Genomic DNA, 17976 nt, shown 5'->3' on the forward strand with positions numbered 1-17976 from the left:
TTTATCAAACGCTTTATCAAACGCTGAGCGCAACCCGTGTTGGATCCCCACATTATTTCTTCTGACACCCTAAAAATAAACCTTCCGGAGAGGGATCTCAGCCGCCGGTGCCAACTTAAGCTGGCACGAGATGGGCAAACTCTCAAAGCGCCACCTTGGCGTATATGCAGATCCCCGGGTTGTTTTTGAGGTACACACACACACACACACACACACACACACACACACACACACACGAATTATTTGGCCAGGTGTCTGCCAAATCCCCTGGTCCCCAAGGAGATCTGGGGCACCTGGTGGATCCCCGACTCCTGTCCAGAAGGCGAACAAAACAACAGCAACTGGATTGATGTGTCTGGAGCGGATGGCTAAATTCATTTGCAGAGAGAGATTGGCTTTTTTGTCTGTGCAAACAGCTGGGAGCCAGGGATCCGTGTATGTGTGTGTGTGTGTGTGTGTGTGTCCCCACTGATCGATCTAGGCTCCCTGCAAAACAAAATCGGTTTTTTTCCCCCAAATGGGAGAGATATTCGCTTTTTGATCCCCCTTTCCCCCTCCCCCAAATGGGAGAGATTTTGTGTTTGTGTGTGTGTTTGTGTTTGTGTGTGTGTGTGTGTGGCCACTGATCCATCCAGGCTCCCTGCAAAACAAAACACAACAAAATCCCTGGTTCCCCCCCCCCCCGCCGCCTCCTGCCAAATGGGAGAGAGATTGGCTTTTTGTCTGCAAACAGCTGGGAGCCAGGCATCTGTGTGTCTTTGTGTGTGTTTGTGCATGCACATGTGTATGTGTGCGTATGTAGCCACTGATTGATCCAGGCTCCTTGCAAAACAAAACAAAACAAAATGAAATCCCTGTCCGTCCGTTCCCCCCCCCCCCAAACATACTATGTCTTTCTGAAAAAACAGAACTTGAAACCCATCGGAAAAAAACTTCTTAGCCAGGCGCCTGGACTAGAATCTGAACCGCTGTTTTTGCTGCAGGTAGTCCTTGACTTACGACTGTTCACTTAGTGACCGTTCAAAGTTAACAACATCGCTGAAAAAAGCGACTTATGACCATTTTTCACAGTTACAGCCGTTACAGCATTCCCCACGGTCACATGGCCAAAACTTTGGGACGCTTGGCAACTGACTCATATTTATGACCGTCACAGGGTCCCTTGCAACTGACTCATATTTATGACCCGTCGCAGTGTCCCAGGGGTCAGGTGATCCCCCTTGGCGGCCTACTGATAAGCAAACTCAATGGGGGAAGCCAGATTCACTTAACAACCGAGTGACTAACTCAGCCACTGTGGCGATTCGCTTAACAACGGTGGCAACAAAGGTCGCAAAATGGGGACAAAACTCACCTCACGGCTACCTTGCTTGGCAAAAGAAACTTGGGGTGCCGCTGCAGTCGGAAGTCTAGCTGTACACATAAAAGTGCAAAAGGCACAAAAAAGTGGGCAAAGGGATTTAACCTAGATGACAATTCAGTGCCTTTTGTGCACGGGGCGTTCTTAAACCACCGTTGTCATTTCACAGCAATAAATAACCACAATCCATCATCTGCCAGGCTATTTTAAAACCGAACGGGTTTTAACAGCAACAAATTCAAGCTCTTTCGGAGAAAATTAAGCTAGTCCTCAAAATATGGCCAGTCACTTAGCGACTGTTTGATATTATGATGGACCTACCGTGTTTCCCTGAAAATAAGACCGGGTCTTATTTGTTTGTTTGGGTTTTTTTTACCTCCAAAAGAGGTCTTATTTTTGGGGTAGGCCTTACCTCACCTCCAGCCCCACCTAGCCGGTCCACTTCTTCTGGGGCCAAAGTTCCGCAGCTGCATTCGGGCCTGCATTTTGCAGTCAGGCCTTTCTGGAAGGCCTAAGCAGCCGAGTACCGAGCTATGATGGCCTTCCGGAAAGGCCTGTGACCGAGAAATGCAGGCCCGGCTGCAGAAGAGGCCTCAGAAAAAGAAGTGGGCAGGCGAGGGGAGGCCTGGCTGCAAGGGAAGCGGGTGCGGGACGCATGGGGCAGCTCAGCACCCCCACCCCTGCCCTAGCTTGATTTTTAAGGGGTGTGCCTCACCCCAAAACTAGGGCTTATTTCTGAGGTAGGTATATTAGGCCCACCCCCCCCAAAAAATATCAAGCTCGGGCTTGCTGTTGGTGTAGGCCTCACTTTCGGGGAAACGCGGTATCTGGGGCCTGCTTACAGCCCTGATTCAAAGTTCTGACCGTTGCCCCCACCCCCACCCCATGCGATCACGGGATTCAGGTGCAGGGCAACCCAGCTGCATTTAAGATCGTCTTGCAGTCACGTGAGCCTGTTTTATGACAGCTTTGCAAAAAACAAACAAACCCCTAACCCTTCCTTCTGGTTTTCTGCAAAACTGTCCCCATCAATTTGCTTCACAAGACCGGTGTTCGCTTAGTGATGGTGGATTCGCTTAATACACACGCTGATTCTCACAATGACAGCAGATTCACTGATATGAAAGCGGGGATTCACTTAACGATCACAGAGTCATTTAACAGCCGTGGTGATTCGCTCGACCGCCACTGCAAAAAAGGAGTCGGTCACATGACTGATCCATTTTATGATCGTGAGCAGGATCCATCGTAGTTGTAAGTTGAGGACCACCTTATTATGTCTAGCAACGTTTGCAGGGAGAATTAGGCTGCATTTTTAGCCATAAGGAGGAGTCACACAAGGAGTCACACAAGGAGACAAATTCCTTGTGTGTCTAATCGCACTTGGCCAATAAAGTATTCTTCTATTATTTCTATATTCTATTCTATTCTATTCTATTCTATTCTATTCTATTCTATTCTATTCTATTCTATTCTATTCTATTCTATTCTATTCTATTCTATATTCTATTCTATATTCTATTGTTCTACTCTACTCTACTTTACTCTATTCTACTCTATTCAATATTTTCTATTCTATATTCTATTCTGTATTTTCTATTCTATTCTATTCTATTTTATTGTATTCAATATTTTCTATTCTATTGTGTTCTATTCTGTTCTATATTCTATTCTATTCAATATTTCTATTCTATTCTATCCCATAATTCTATTCTATTCTATCAAATAATTCTATTCTATATTCTATTCTTATTCTGTATTGTATTCTATTTTATTTTATTCAATATTTTCTATTCTATTTTGTTCTATATTCTATTCTATCCTATCCTATCCTATAATTCTATTCTATTCTATATTCTATTCTATTTTATTCTCTTCAATATTTTCTGTTCTGTTCTGTTCTATACTCTATTCCATTTTCTTATTCTTATTCTATTCTAGATGTGGAAGCCTAAGTCAAGCCTGAACTCTCTTCTCTGATCCTCAAGTCCTTCCAGCGGGCTGGAGTTCCACAGGTGAAGACTCCCGAGTCCTCCACTGAGAAAAACTTTTCCTGAAGCCTCTCTACCCACTGATTCTTCCAACCCGCCTTTACTCCACCCAGCTGTTTGCAACTAGGAGCAAACACACAGAGGCTTCCCACCCCCCAAGCGACCCGGTGCCAAGCAGGCAGCTGCAAAAACGGAAAATTTCCAAACCGAGCAGGAACACAGCAGCGGAGCGGATGCAAACCCCCAGAAATCTGGATTTTGGCTGCTCCAGGCCAGCGTCACCATCCAAGCAGCCCGGCATGGAAGGGAGAGGCACAAGACTTGGCCTCTGTGAGGAGCCGATTTCTTCCCCTTTCGCTCTCCATTTAGCACCAAACTAGAAGTTAGAACATAGAAGCCTAGGGCTGGAAGGGACCTCGGAGGTCGTCTAGTCCAACCTCCTGCTCAAGCAGGAGACGGCTGATAGCATCCCGGTCAAACGGCTCCCCATTCTTTTTGTGAAACTCTCCAGTGATGGAGCTGCCACAACTTCTGGAGGCAAGGAGTTCCACTGGTTAATAGTTGTCACTGTCAGGAAGTTTCTCCTTAGTTCCAGGTTGGACTGCCCTCTGATGAGCTTCTTACCCATTGCCCTTCCTTCCTTCCTTCCTTCCTTCCTTCCTTCCTTCCTTCCTTCCTTCCTTCCTTCCTTCCTTCCTTCCTTCATGGCACTGCGGTTATTCCTTCCTTCCTTCCTTCCTTCCTTCCTTCCTTCCTTCCACCCTCCCTCTTTTCCTTCCTTTTCTCCTTCCCTTTCCTTCTCTCCTTCCTCCCTCTCTTTCCTTCCTTCATCTTTTCTCCCTCCCCTTCCTTCCTTCCTTTCCTCCCTCCCTTCCTTTCTCCCCTTCCTTCCTTTCTCTCCTTTTTCTCCCTCCCTTCTTCATTCTTCCTTACTTATACCTCATTTTTATTATTTTTATGAATAACTCAAGGCAGCGAAGATATCTAATGCTCCTCTTCTTTGCCCCACGACCCTGCGAGGTGGGCTGGCCTGAGAGAGAAGGACATGCCTAAGGCGGGCCTAGAACTCACCGTCTCCTGGTGATAGGCCCAAAGTCACCCAGCCGGCTTTCGTGCTTATGGCGGGTATATGTTAATGTTCAGAATAATAATAGTAATAATAATAATAATAATAATAATAATAATAATAATAATAATAATAATAATAAGAAGAAGAAGAAGAAGAAGAAGAAGAAGAAGAAGAAGAAGAAGAAGAAGAAGAAGAAGTTGGAAGGGACCTTGGAGGTCATCTACTCCAACCCCCTGCTCAGGCAGGAAACCCTATACCATTTCAGACAAATGGATGCCCAGTCTCTTCTTAAAAACCTCCAGTGTTGGAGCATTCACCACTTCTGGAGGCAAGGAGTTCCACTGGTTAGTTGTTCTCACTGTCAGGAAGTTTCTCCTTAATTCTAGGTTGCTTCTCTCCTGGATGAGTTTCCATCCGTTGCTTCTCGTCCTGCCTTCGGGCGCTTTGGAGAACAGCTTGACTCCCTCTTCTTTGGGGCAGCCCCTGAGATACTGGAAGGCTGCTATCATGTCACCCCTCGTCCTTCTCTTCATTAAACCAAACCTCCCCAATTCCAGCAACCGTTCCTGGTATGTTTTAGCCTCCAGTCCCCTGATCCTCTTTGTTGCTCTTCTCTGCACTCTTTTAATTGTTTGTTATTTATTTTTAAAATTTTGTCCACTACTCAGGCTGGTGGGCAGCCGTGCAAATTAAATAAGCAAAGAAATAAATAAGAAATATCACCCTTTGTTTCAAAGATTCCTAAGGTGCCTCCAGTGGCCCATTTCATGCCCGAACATGTTGCTACCTCTTGCCTTCCCTGGAGATGCTCTTCTCCTGTGCTGTGGTGGATTTGCTTGCAGATATTTTTCTCTTACTTCTAAAAGAAGCTCCCACCTCAGTTGTTACTCATCATTTACTAGGCTTCCGGCATGGATAACAGAATAACAAGAGTTGGAAGGGACCTTGGAGGTCTTCTAGTCCAGCCCCCTTGCTCAGGCAGGAGAACCTATATCATTTCAGACAAGTAAATTGTCTAGCCTCTTCTTGAAAACCTCCAGTGATGGAGCGCCCACGATTTCTGGTGGCAAGGAGTTCCACTGGCTAATTGTCCTCACTGTTAGGAAGTTTCTCCTTAATTCCAGGTTGCTTCTCTCCTGGATTAGTTTCCCTCCGTTGCTTCTCTTCCTGCCTTCAGGCGCTTTGGAGAATAGGTGGGACACACACACCCCTCTTCTTTGTGGCAACCCCTCAAATATTGGAACACTGCTATCGCCCCCCCCCTTTAATCCTTCTTTTCATTAAATTAGACATACTCAATTCCTGCAACCGTTCTTCGTATATTTTAGTCTCCAGACCTTTAAAGCATTTTAGTTGCTGTTCTCTGCACTCTATCGTGTGTGTGTGTCTGTGTGTGTGTCTGTGTGTGTGTCTTTCAACTCAGTGGAAAGAGGGAATAGTTACCCCTCTGAGGAAGTCTTAAAAAGCCGAGCAGGTCAATTAAATTTCCCTTTTGGATATGCCTCTCTTAAAAATGGGCCGCATCCATTTGCACCGCTCAGGTGACCCTGAAGTCACAGGTAAACCTCCAAGTGGCCTCAATGAGTCTCTAAAAAAAGGCGAAGGACCGGCTGTCTGCAAGGAGTATAAATCCTCCCGTTCCCCATTATCCAGGCAGAGCCGAAGAAGCTTCTAGGATGAGAAGCGAAACGTCTTCAAAGGAAAAACGAGGAAGTCCAGTTCCCTCGTGGGGGAAAAAAAAGCGCCTTTGGGACATCCGCGACCTGGATGACCAAGAGTCTCCACAGACTTTTAAAAATGATGAAAGTGCCTGATTTAAAAGTCCTTCCACGAGCAGATGCTCCTTTGCAAATAAAAAATAAAATAAAAAATGGCCTGGTGGAGCGGATCGTTCCGGAGATATTTTCGAATTTAGCACAGATGGACCGTCTGGATCTTATGGGCAGCAAGCAGAGGATGTGGGCATTTGAGCCAAGGACAGGGACTCTAGACGTCTAAAAATTAAACCGTGGGTGGGTGGGTGGGGGGAAGCAGATTGTCCACGCCGGAACGTGTCTGTAGAATTTCCGCTTCATATTTTAACAAAAGGTCCTAGGCTTGCTTTATTTTATTTTATTTTATTTTATTTTATTTTATTTTATTTTATTTTATTTTATTTTATTTTATTTTATTTTATTTTTTTATTTTATTTTATTTTATTTTTATTTTGGAATGCAATGCAATGCAATGCAATGGAAGAGAACAGAACAGAACAGAGAATGACTAGAGTAGAATAGAATAGAATAGAAAATGAATAGAATAGAATAGAATAGGAGAAAGAATAGAATAGAGTAGAATAGAATCTTTAAATAGAATAGAATAGGAATAGAATAGAATAGAATAGAATAGAAATAGAAAATGAATAGAATAGAACAGAACACAGAATGAATATAATAGAAAATGAATAGAATAGAATAGAAAATGAATAGAATAGAATAGGAGAAAGAATAGAATGGAATAGAATATGAGTAGAACAGAGAATGAATAGAACAGAGAATGAATAGAATAGAACATGAATAGAATAGAACAGAACAAAACAGAATGAATAGAATAGAACAGAATTTTTTTTATTATTATTTTAATCCCATTTATATCCCGCCCTCCTCTGAAGACTCAGGGCGACTTACAATCTAAGAAGCACAAATCAATGTGCTTAGCAGTAGCCTTCATTCTATGTATATGCCTGCTTATTAGGGCTTTCACCCCCCCCAAGCGGCATTATTACAAAGTCAGTTTATTGCCCCCAACAATCTGGGTCCTCATTTGACCTACCTGGGAAGGATGGAAGGCTGAGTCAACCTTGAGCCTGGTGGGACTCGAACCTGCACTAATTGCAGGCAGCTGGTGTTACTTAAGGAGGCATCAGCCCACTGCTCCACCAAGGCTCTTATTAGAATAGAATAGAATGGAATGGAAAGGAACAGAAAGAATAGAATACAGAGTTGGAAGGGACCTTGGAGGTCTTCTAGTCCAACCCCCCCGTTCAGGCAGGAAACCCTACCATTTCAGACAAACACTGATAGTCCTCGACGTACGATCCTCACTTAGCAACCGTTCAAACTTACAACAGCACTGGAAAAGCGACATAACTAGTCCTGGCATCTACGACCGTGGTAACATCCTCGCGGTCACATGATAAAAATCTGCCCCTTAACCCGGCATGTATTTAGGACGGTTTCAGCATCCTGGGTGGGGTGGGGGGCAGGTGATCCCCATTTTCAACCTTCCCAGCCGACTTCTGCGAGCAAAGTCAATGGCGGAAGCCGGATTCACTTAACAACCGGGACGATCTGCTTAACAACCGTGGCAAAGAGGTCATCAAACTAGGCGTGATTCACTTAAGAGCCGCCTCACTTATCCATGGAAACTCTGCTCCCAAGGGCAGTCATCGGTGGAGGACTATCCTGGACTCGCAGGACCCATCCTCCCCTGACCCGGTTGGGAATCCAGAATTGGAGACCCCCGCACATTTGAACGCAAAATAATAATAATAATTTTATTTATATGCCTCAATTCACCTCGATCTCCACTTCAGCTGTATCAGAAGCACAATCTGGAAGTGCAGAGCTGAAATCGCAGTGGGGGGGAAGGGAAGGAAGAGCGCTATTAATTACATCCATAAGATTAATTACCGCCCTAAGATCTGACGCCTCCACTTTTGCTGGTTTTAACCAGATGAATTCCCCCTCCCCTTTCCCCCCCCCAGGGTGTGCGGCAAAGGATGAATTTTAAGGAGGAAGGCATGGCAACCGTAGAGAAGATGGGACAAATTTTTTCCCTGAGAAGGAAGATCATGTAAGGTCAGGCAGTGGAAGGTAAAGAAGCGAGCGAAAGGGATCCTAAGAGAGCAGCCTCCGGATTGTGAATCGGTGCCGTGATTCCCGATTCGGATTCCGATCGCTCTTCTGATCATGAACCCTCGCAGCAGAGGGTTGGACTAGAACAGGGGTCGGCAACCTCGGCTCTTTTATGACTCGTGGACTTCAACTCCCAGAATTCCTGAGCCAGCTACGCTGGCTCAGGAATTCTGGGAGTTGAAGTCCACGAGTCATAAAAGAGCCGAGGTTGCCGACCCCTGGACTAGAAGTTCAATACAGTTCCAGCTGTATTCTGATCTGATTGATTTGGAAAGGGCCACTAACACAGAAGAGTTGCAGGCAGTCCTCGACTTACGACCACAACTGAGCCCAACTTTTCCAGCACTAAGTAAATGAATTTTGCCCCATTTTACGAGCTTTGCTGCCACGATTGTTAAGGGAATCACTGCACTTGTTAAGTTAATCACATGACTGTTAAGTGAATCTGGCTTCCCCCACTGACTTTGCTTGTCAGAAGGTTGCAAAAGGGGTTGGACAATTCTGGGAGTCGACGTCCACGCATGCTGGCTGGGGGATTCTGGGAGCTGAAATCCACGCATGCTGGCTGGGGGATTCTGGGAGCTGAAATCCACGCATGCTGGCTGGGGGATTCTGGGAGCTGAAATCCACGCATGCTGGCTGGGGGATTCTGGGAGCTGAAATCCATGCATGCTGGCTGGGGAATTCTGGGAGTTGAAGTCCACGCATGCTGGCTGGGGAATTCTGGGAGTTGAAATCCACGCATGCTGGCTGGGGGATTCTGGGAGCTGAAATCCACGCATGCTGGCTGGGGAATTCTGGGAATTGAAGTCCACGCATGCCGGCTGGGGAATTCTGGGAGTTGAAGTCCACGCATGCTGGCTGGGGAATTCTGGGAGTTGAACTCCAGGCATGCTGGCTGGGGAATTCTGGGAGTTGAACTCCAGGCATGCTGGCTGGGGAATTCTGGGAGTTGAACTCCAGGCATGCTGGCTGGGGAATTCTGGGAGTTGAAGTTCACGCATGCTCGCTAGGGAATTAATTTAATTTTTAATTTAATTTTAATTCCATTTATAACCCGCCCTTCTCCGAAGACTCAGGGCGGCTTACAAGCTTAGCAGTATCCTGAGAGTTGAAGTCCGCACTCATCTTCAAATGCCGAAGGTTGAAAAACTACTGTTTTATATGCATATAGAAACACAATAAAAGAGCTTTATCCTTTACTGAACTGCATGTGCCAATCTCTGAATACAGGTGCGAGTTGCATGCAAACACACAAACGCACTCTCGCGCAAACACACAGCTCCCCCTCGCTTTGGCTCAAGGCCAGAAAATATTCTGCTTAGTGAACTGGATATATATATCAAAAAATGCTCAGTGAAATTGAGGAAGAGTGAAAGAGAGAGAGAGAGAGACGATGAGAGATCGAACGGCAGGATTGGTTCGCAAGAGACGAGATCAGCAGAGCCCCTGAAAATGCTTACACAAGAGAAAGTGTCGTTTTTCCGCACAATCCCCGGCCCGACAAAACAGCACCCAAGTCCTTCCAATTTTGCAAGCCGGTGAAACTCAACTCTCCTGTCTAAAAGTCCGGAAAGATCTATTTTAAAAACCCGGATCGATTGCTTTAACCTCCTTGCAGAAAAAAATGCATCGTTCTTTTCAGTTCTCGACTTACGACCATTCATTTAGTGACCATTACGTCACCAAAAGGAAGCGACTTATGACCCCTTTTCCACGCTTAACGGCCGTCACAGCATTCCCCGCGCGCACCTGATCGAAATTCGGACGCTTGGCAACTGACTCCGATTTATGACGGTCGCAACGTCCCGGGGTGTGTGTGTGTGTGTGTGTCACGGGATTCCCCCTTCGCGCCACCTTCTGCCTGGCAAAGTCAGTGGGGGGGAAGCCAGATTCACTTATAGCGACCGTGTGACTAATTTAACAACGGCAGGGATTCCCTTAACAAAGGTAGAAAGGGAAGTCGTAAAATGGGGCGAAACTCGCCTAACGACCGCAGCAGAAACTTTGGGGGTCAGTTGCAGTCGTAGGTCGAGGACCACCTGGTGTGGACACAAGCATTGCGGTTTGTATCCACACCATCTCTGAATTCAGGCACTGTGCAGACAAAGATCTTAGCAAGCCAGCCAAAGGGGAGGCAAGGGGCTGGAGCGGGAAGGGGGGGTGGTCCCAGCCTTGGTGCCACCACTCTTTGCCCCCCACTCCACCCCGCTCCCCCCAAATCTCTAAACCAGCATTCCCACCCCCAATCCTTGCTCCACGGTTATCTTCAAAAGCACAAAATTTCAAAGAGAGCGCGCAGTTAAAACCAGCTCCGTCAACCGGGAAATGCCAAAAATCTTCCCCTTCAGAAAGATGCTCGCTCCCCCCCCCCGTCTCTGAGTCTTCCTAGATGCCCAAGCCCCCCCACCCAAAAAAAAACCCTAAGGACCCCCGCCCTAGTTTGAACTAGGGAACTGACACAAACCACTTTCAAAGGAGCTTTAAAGGGAGTTTGCCATTTAAAAACACAAAGATGACGACCAAACTCTCCTACTCACAAGTATGCTATAATAAACTGACCCATCCCGGGCAGCGTTCAGCTCACACAGACGCACAAAACACACTGTTGTGCCTTCCAAAGGTTTGTTCCTTTTACTGAAGAGAGTCGCAAACTGTACCCAAAGTTTTTGGCCAGTTATTAGAGGCCACAACTGGTGGAGAATGCGTTCCAAAATCTGCTTCTTGACCATGTGCAGAGTACTCCTTCCTTCCTTCCTTCCTCCCATCTCTTCCTTCCTCCCTCCCTCCCTCCCTTCTTCTTCCTCCCTCTCTCCCATCACTTCTTTACTTCTTTATGTTCATCCCGTGACCAGGGGGATGCTGCAACAGTGCAAAAAAATAAATAAAATAAAAATGGTCCTAAGTCACTTTTTTAAGTTCCTCTGTAACTTTCAACGGCCACTAGACGAACGGTTGTAAGTCCAGGATTGCCTGCGTATATTTAATTTAATGTAATATTTCATTTAATTCAATATTTAATCTAATTTAATATATTTAATTTAATTCAATATTTAATATTTAATTTAATATTTAATTTAATTTACACCCCCCCCCTATTTTATCTAAGCCGGTCAGCAGCTGCCAGATTATGCAAGAGGGATAACCCTCTTTCTCTCCTTAAGACCTCCGGCTATTTGACCTTCAGAAGTGCAGTGATTATATTGGGGATTATAGTGGTGGGGGGGTGGTCCCCCAGCTTTCTTCCTCCCCTACGAGCCCTCCCTCTGCAAAAAATCTCCCCCCCTTCACCCCTAGAGACCCCCTTAGTCTAAAATAATAATAATAATAATAATAATAATAATAATAATAATAATAATAATAATAATAATAATAATAAAGTTGGAAGGGACCTTGGAGGTCATCTAGTCCAACCCCCTGCTCAGGCAGGAAACCTTATACCATTTCAGGCAAATGGCTGTCCAGTCAAAACAACAACAAAACAACAACAATAACAAAACAACAACAACAACAACAATAACAATAATAACAACAACAATAACAATAATAACAACAATAACAATAACAATAACAATAATAATAATAATAATAATAATAATAATAATAATAATAATAATATAAAGTTGGAAGGGACCATGGAGGTCATCTAGTCCAACCCCCTGCTCAGGCAGGAAACCCTATCCCATTTCAGACAAATGGCTGTCCAGCCTCTTCTTAAAAAGTCCCAGTGTTGGAGCATTCACAGCTTCTGGAGGCAGGTTGTTAATAATAATAATAAAGTTGGAAGGGACCTTGGAGGTCATCTAGTCCAACCCCCTGCTCAGGCAGGAAACCTTATACCATTTCAGGCAAATGGCTGTCCAGTCAAAACAACAACAAAACAACAACAATAACAAAACAACAACAACAACAATAACAACAACAACAACAATAACAATAATAACAACAATAACAATAACAATAACAATAACAACAATAACGATAACGATAACGATAACAATAACAATAACAATAACAATAACAATAACAATAACAATAACAATAACAATAACAATAACAATAATAATAATAATAATAATAATAATAGTCCCAGCAAGGTTCCGAAAAGCCCGTTTCGACCCCGCCTCGGATGGGCTGCCAGGCCAAGCGCTTTGCCTTGCGCGGGGGAACCGTCGCAACAGCTGCCGCGCAACAAAAGGATCCCGGCCAAGCCATTCGGGGGAGGGGGGGGGGAGGGCAGCGGATTCCCTGGGGATCCTCTGGAACCACTCATCATAACGGGGCGAGCGCCGAGGCCAAAGCCGACGCCAAGGCTGGCATTTGAAGAGGGGAAGCTGGCTCGCCAAGGACGCGGAGGTTTGCAAGAGGCTACTACGCCGAGCCAGACTCCAGGCTCGTGCGAACTCAAAGCTCCGGCGCCAGGACAAGCCAGGTATAGGTTCTTGAGAGGGAGGGAGGGAGGGAGGGAGGGAGGGAGGGGGCTGGACTAGAAGACCTCCAAGGTCCCTTCCAGCTCTTATTCTCTCTCTCTCTCTCTCTCTCTCTCTCTCTCTTTCTCTTTCTCTGTCTCTCTCTCTCCCTCTCTCTCTCTCTCTCTTTCTCTCCCTCTCTCTCTCTTTCTCTCCCTCTCTCCCTCTCTCTCTCTCTCTTTCTCTCTCTCTCTCTCTCTCCAAATTCTTAGGATTTGCACAATGTTGGCAAAGGAGCGCGGACGTCCCTTCCTACTCACCAGGCAGGGATAAGCAGATACACACACACACACACACACACACACACACACACACCGCACCGCACCTTGTGTCGAAGGAACTTGCTCCGCACCCTGCCCCACAGCTTGGTGCCGGTGTTGGGGGGTCTCTTGCTCGGGGGGTCCTCCTCCAGGCTATCCAAAGAGCAGTGGTCCGCATGTTCCCGAGAGGCGTTGCTGGCTTGCACCAAGACTTCGGTCATCTTGCGGCAACGCGGGGCACCCCCCCTCCCCAAAAAAAAGAGGGCGGCGGGCAGCGGTGCCAAGGCAAGCCGGCTGCCTCAGTTACTAGCAGGAGGAGGAGGGTGCAAGGTCCATCTCAAAGGGGAAGGGGCTGTTTGGGAGACCTCTCCTCCCGGGTGCAACAGCCTCTGGAAGGAGCCGGGATGCGCACCATGGCCGGACGGAGGAGACGCGCGCTCTGCGGAGGAAAGACGGAGAAATCTTTGCCTCTCCGTCTCCCGGCTCCTTACTCCAGCCCACCCCACACACACACAGACACACACACACACACACACACACACAGACACACACAGAGACACACACTTCCTCCCGCCCCCCTCGCCTCTTTCCCCCACCGGCTTAACCCCTCCGGCCCCGACTCAGTTTCCCCAAAGAAATTCGCCGGAGCGGACTTTTCTCCGAGGATTAAGACACGCGTCGGCTGCCAAAAGCAGGCGGGAGGCGGGTTTGGAGAGAAAGGGACAAAAAAAGGGGAAAAAAAATAAAGAACGGAGCCAGGAATCCAGATGTTTGGGGAGATTTGTTTGTGTTGGGGTGTGTTGTTTTTCTTGGCTTTGCCATGGCTATCTCGGCTGGGCTGGAAAGCCCGGGGAAGGCTTCATTGAATGACTGAGCTGCCACTAAACAACAACAACAACAACTTTATTGATTAGCCCTTGGGCCATATCAAAGTACAACGTTCCAGCAACAAACCCGTCACCAAAACTTGATAAAAGCAATCCCAAATGGAATTTGATCAAATACAATTGAAAATGGAATTAAAATGCAATTTAAGTTGAAATAGTAATCAAATACAAATTTAAGATATAGATAAAATACGATAACATCATATTTCGGAGTCGCCCTTACAATCTACCCCAATCGGTCCCGCTGCCACTAAACGAGGATGAAGGACGGAACCCAGAGGTCCACACCTCCACTTCCAGAAATGGTGGGTGACCATGATGTACTCTGTACGCGGCCAGAAACATTCTTCCCCCCCTCCCCGGTTGCGTAACCGACAGCAACGCCTCTACGGAATATATGGCAATCAGCGAGAAGGGAGGCCGTCACCCGCACAGACGAGCTCAGAATTGGGGTGCAAAGGATGGGAGACCACCAGGAAGGGCAGTTCCAACCTGGGGAAAGCAATCAGCGAGAAGGGAGGCCGTCACCCGCACAGAGGAGCTCAGAATTGGGGTGCAAAGGATGGGAGACCACCAGGAAGGGCAGTTCCAACCTGGGGGAAGCAATCAGCGAGAAGGGAGGCCGTCACCCGCACAGACGAGCTCGGAATTGGGGTGCAAAGGATGGGAGACCACCAGGAAGGGCAGTTCCAACCTGGGGGGAAGCGGGGAGGTCAAAGCTCTCTGTTCTTCAGTTCTCTTGAACAGAACGGAATCACCAAGTCGGAAGGGACCTTGGAGGTCTTCTAGTCCAACCCTTTGCTCAAACAGGAGACCCTCTGGGGTGTGAAGCATGTTTTAGATCCAGAGCAGCGAGATAACACTGAGAAGCAGATTAGACAAATGTCTCTCTAGTTCACCCGGGTGTAAGAAGGAAGGGAAATTTGTGTCTGAAATGGGATAGGGTTTCCTACCTGAGCAGGGGGTTGGACTAGAAGATCTCTAAGGGTCCCTTTCAACTCTGTTATTCTATTCTATTCTATTCTATTCTATTCTATTCTATTCTATTCTATTCTATTCTAGTCTAGTCTAGTCTAGTCTAGTCTAGTCTAGTCTAGTCTAGTCTAGCCTAGTCTAGTCTAGTCTAGTCAATATCCAGCAGCATTTAAAGTCAGAATAACAGCGTTGGAAGGGACCTCGGAGGTCATCTAGTCCAACCCCCTGCTCAGGGTAGACCGTGTCAGATCAATGGTTGTCCAAGCTCTTCTTCAAAACGCTCCAGTGATGGAGCACCCACAACTTTGTCATTCCTTGGGGGTTTCACACTGCTACCCATAGCAAAATCCTAGACTTGGAAGCGACACCAGAGGTCATCTAGTCTTCCCCAAGCACCCCTGGCTTGGGACAGGGACCTCTGAAGTATTTTTGAGAGATAGATAACTCAGCCTCTTGCAGAAGACTTCCAATCAAGGAGAACCTCCCGGCAAAAGGCTCCAAACGCTCTTCGGATCGTCCTCGTTTAGTGACTGCCTCATTTAGTGACTGTTCACAGTTATGACAATGATGAAAAGGTCACTTTGCGACCAAACCTTGCCTTTTCTACGTACTCCTCGAGTTACAACTGTTCGAGGTTACAAAGGCACTAAAATAAGGGACTCAGAACCGGTCCTCACACTTACGACCGTCACAGTATCGCCAGGGTCAGGTGGTCAAAATCCAGGCACTTGATAAACAACATGTGTTTAACAACAACTTCAGTGGCCTGGAGGGTGGTGGTCACATGATCAGCTTTTGCAACCTTCCCAAACAGCATCTGACAAGTAAAGCCAATGCGGAAAGCCAGATTCAGTTAATGATGGCATGATTCACTTAACAATGGTGGGGCATGACTCACGTATCAAAGGAAATTCTGTTCCCAGTTGTGGTCATAATTTGAGACTACCTGCATAATCTCTGCAGGCCTGTAAAGCAAAGGATACCAGGTTGTTAAGTGGTCTTGCTCTCCCTTAGTGACCGCTTCACTTAACGACCAAGTTGCCGATCTCAATGACAGTCACAAAACGAGGACCACCTGCACAACCGAGACTTCCACTTCCAGAAAGGGAGGGGGACCTTTCCCTTCCTTTGGCTAACACCATGGGTTGCAAAGAGTGGGCGGTGCACTCTGTACATGGCAAGAGACACTCTTTCCCCGTCCGTGTTGAGTGACCAACAACAATTCGTCTACAGAATAAAATGTAAGGTCCTCGCCTTACGACCACAAGGGAGTTCAAAAATTATGTTGCTAAGCAACACATTGTTAATTTTGCTCCTCTGATGACCCTTCTTCCCTCAGTCGTTAAGTGAGTCACTGCACTTGTTAAGATAGTCACATGGTCGTTAAGTGAGTCTGGCTTTCCCCCTATGGACTTTGCTTGTCGGAAAAGGGGATCACGTGACCGCGGGACGCTGCGACCGTCATAAATAGGAGTCAGTTGCCAAGCGTTTGAATTTGGATCATGTGACCGTGGGGGATGCTACACAGGTCGTTAAGTGTGAAACGTACGTCACTTTTTTCAATGATGCTGTAACTCTGATTGGTCACTAAGTGGACCGTCGTATGTCGAGGACTACCTGTATAAGCCAGCCGTCCCCAGTCCAGCAAAGGAGAGATTGAAAAAAAAGACAAATGAAAGAGAATCAGAGAGAATTCCTTTACAAAACGCAAGCCGAATTCTCTGCCCTCCTTCCCCAAGCCGGCCCTTCCCAATAGGAGGTAGTACAACTCCCATCATCCCCAGCCAAGAGGCAGGAGCCGAGGGGAGCCGAAGGAAGCCTGCATTTGGCATCATGGGTTCTGCAGCAAGACAAGATGGGTGGTGGGTTCCGATTTCGAATCGGCAAGTCCCTTCTCCCTGTTGGTGGGGTTTGTGTGTCTTCCCCATCCTCCCTCCTGCCCCCTTCAAGACCCCAAGGGCCAGAGACTCTGTGTGTGTGTGTGTGTGTGTGTGTGTGTGTGTGTGTGTGTGAGAGAGAGAGAGAGAGAGAGAGAGAGAGTGAGAGAGAGAGAGAGAGAGAGATGGAGTCTGTGCCCACAAAGAATTCCAAGGGGGAAGTGATGTAATGACCAGGCAAGTAAGCCAAGCTGCGCCGGCTGGGGTGGTGGGTGGGGGGAAATACTGCATGCAGTATTTCAAATGGAAAAATTCCTTTTAGTCTTCCAGCTCTGTGGCTCAGCACTTTGGGGCGTTCATTCATACAACCACAGTGGGGGCTCCGATTTTCTGTGGCTAAACAAGACAGTTGCTAAGTGAACACTGGTTCGTTTTATGACCTTCCTTGCCACTATTGCTAATAAGGAAATCACTGTTACTTGCCCCGGTAGTAACACGGTTAAGTGAATCTGGCTTCCCCTGAACAATGGCACTGAAAGAACGGACTTATGGCTGGTTTCACACTTATGACCGTTGCGGCATCCCCGTGGTCACGTGATGAAAATCCAGATGCTTGGAAACTGACATGCACTTACGACGGTTGCAGCATCCCGGAGTCACGTGATCCCTTTTTGCGACCTTCTGACAAGCAAAGTCAATGAAGAAGCCAGATTTATTTAACAACCGTGTTACTCACTTAACAACTGCAACAATTCACTTAAGGTTGTAAAATGGAGCAAAGCTCACGTAACAACGGTCTCACTTAGCAACAGAAATTTTGGGCTCCGTTTGGGGTGGCTGGCTCAGGAATTCTGGGAGTTGAAGTCCACCAGTCATAAAGGGGCCATCATTGCCCAAACCTGCTCCAAAAGGAACACAGTTAGTCCTTGATTTACAACGGTTCGTTTAGTGACTGTTTGAAGTTACAATGGCACTGAAAAAAGTTGCTTATGACCTCTTTTCACATGACCATTGCAGAAAACCCACATGATCAAAATTCAGATGCTTGGAAACTGGCATGTACTTATGACGGTTGCAGTGTCCCGGGGTCACGCGATCCCCCTTTTGCGACCTTGTGACAAGCAAACTCCATGGGGAAGAAGCCATATTCGCTTAACAACTGTGTTGCTAACTTGACAACCGCAGTGATTCA

At 46.8% G+C, this 17976-nt stretch overlaps 1 protein-coding gene across 1 annotated transcript in view; it reads right to left on the reverse strand.

Moving 5' to 3' along the window:
* The window catches only part of SPECC1 (sperm antigen with calponin homology and coiled-coil domains 1), a gene marked incomplete at its 5' end in the record, with an annotated part of 131613 nt that extends 118347 nt beyond the window's left edge, over positions 1-13266 (reverse strand). The window contains 2 exons of the mRNA XM_083379648.1: positions 1355-1413; positions 13111-13266. Coding sequence (XP_083235774.1) covers positions 1355-1413; positions 13111-13266 — 215 coding nt within the window. The remainder of the gene's footprint in view (positions 1-1354; positions 1414-13110) is intronic.
* Between the last annotated feature and the right edge of the window lie 4710 nt (positions 13267-17976).

The sequence above is a fragment of the Vipera ursinii genome (assembly GCF_947247035.1).
Source record: "Vipera ursinii genome assembly, chromosome: 1".
Classification (NCBI taxonomy): domain Eukaryota; kingdom Metazoa; phylum Chordata; class Lepidosauria; order Squamata; family Viperidae; genus Vipera; species Vipera ursinii.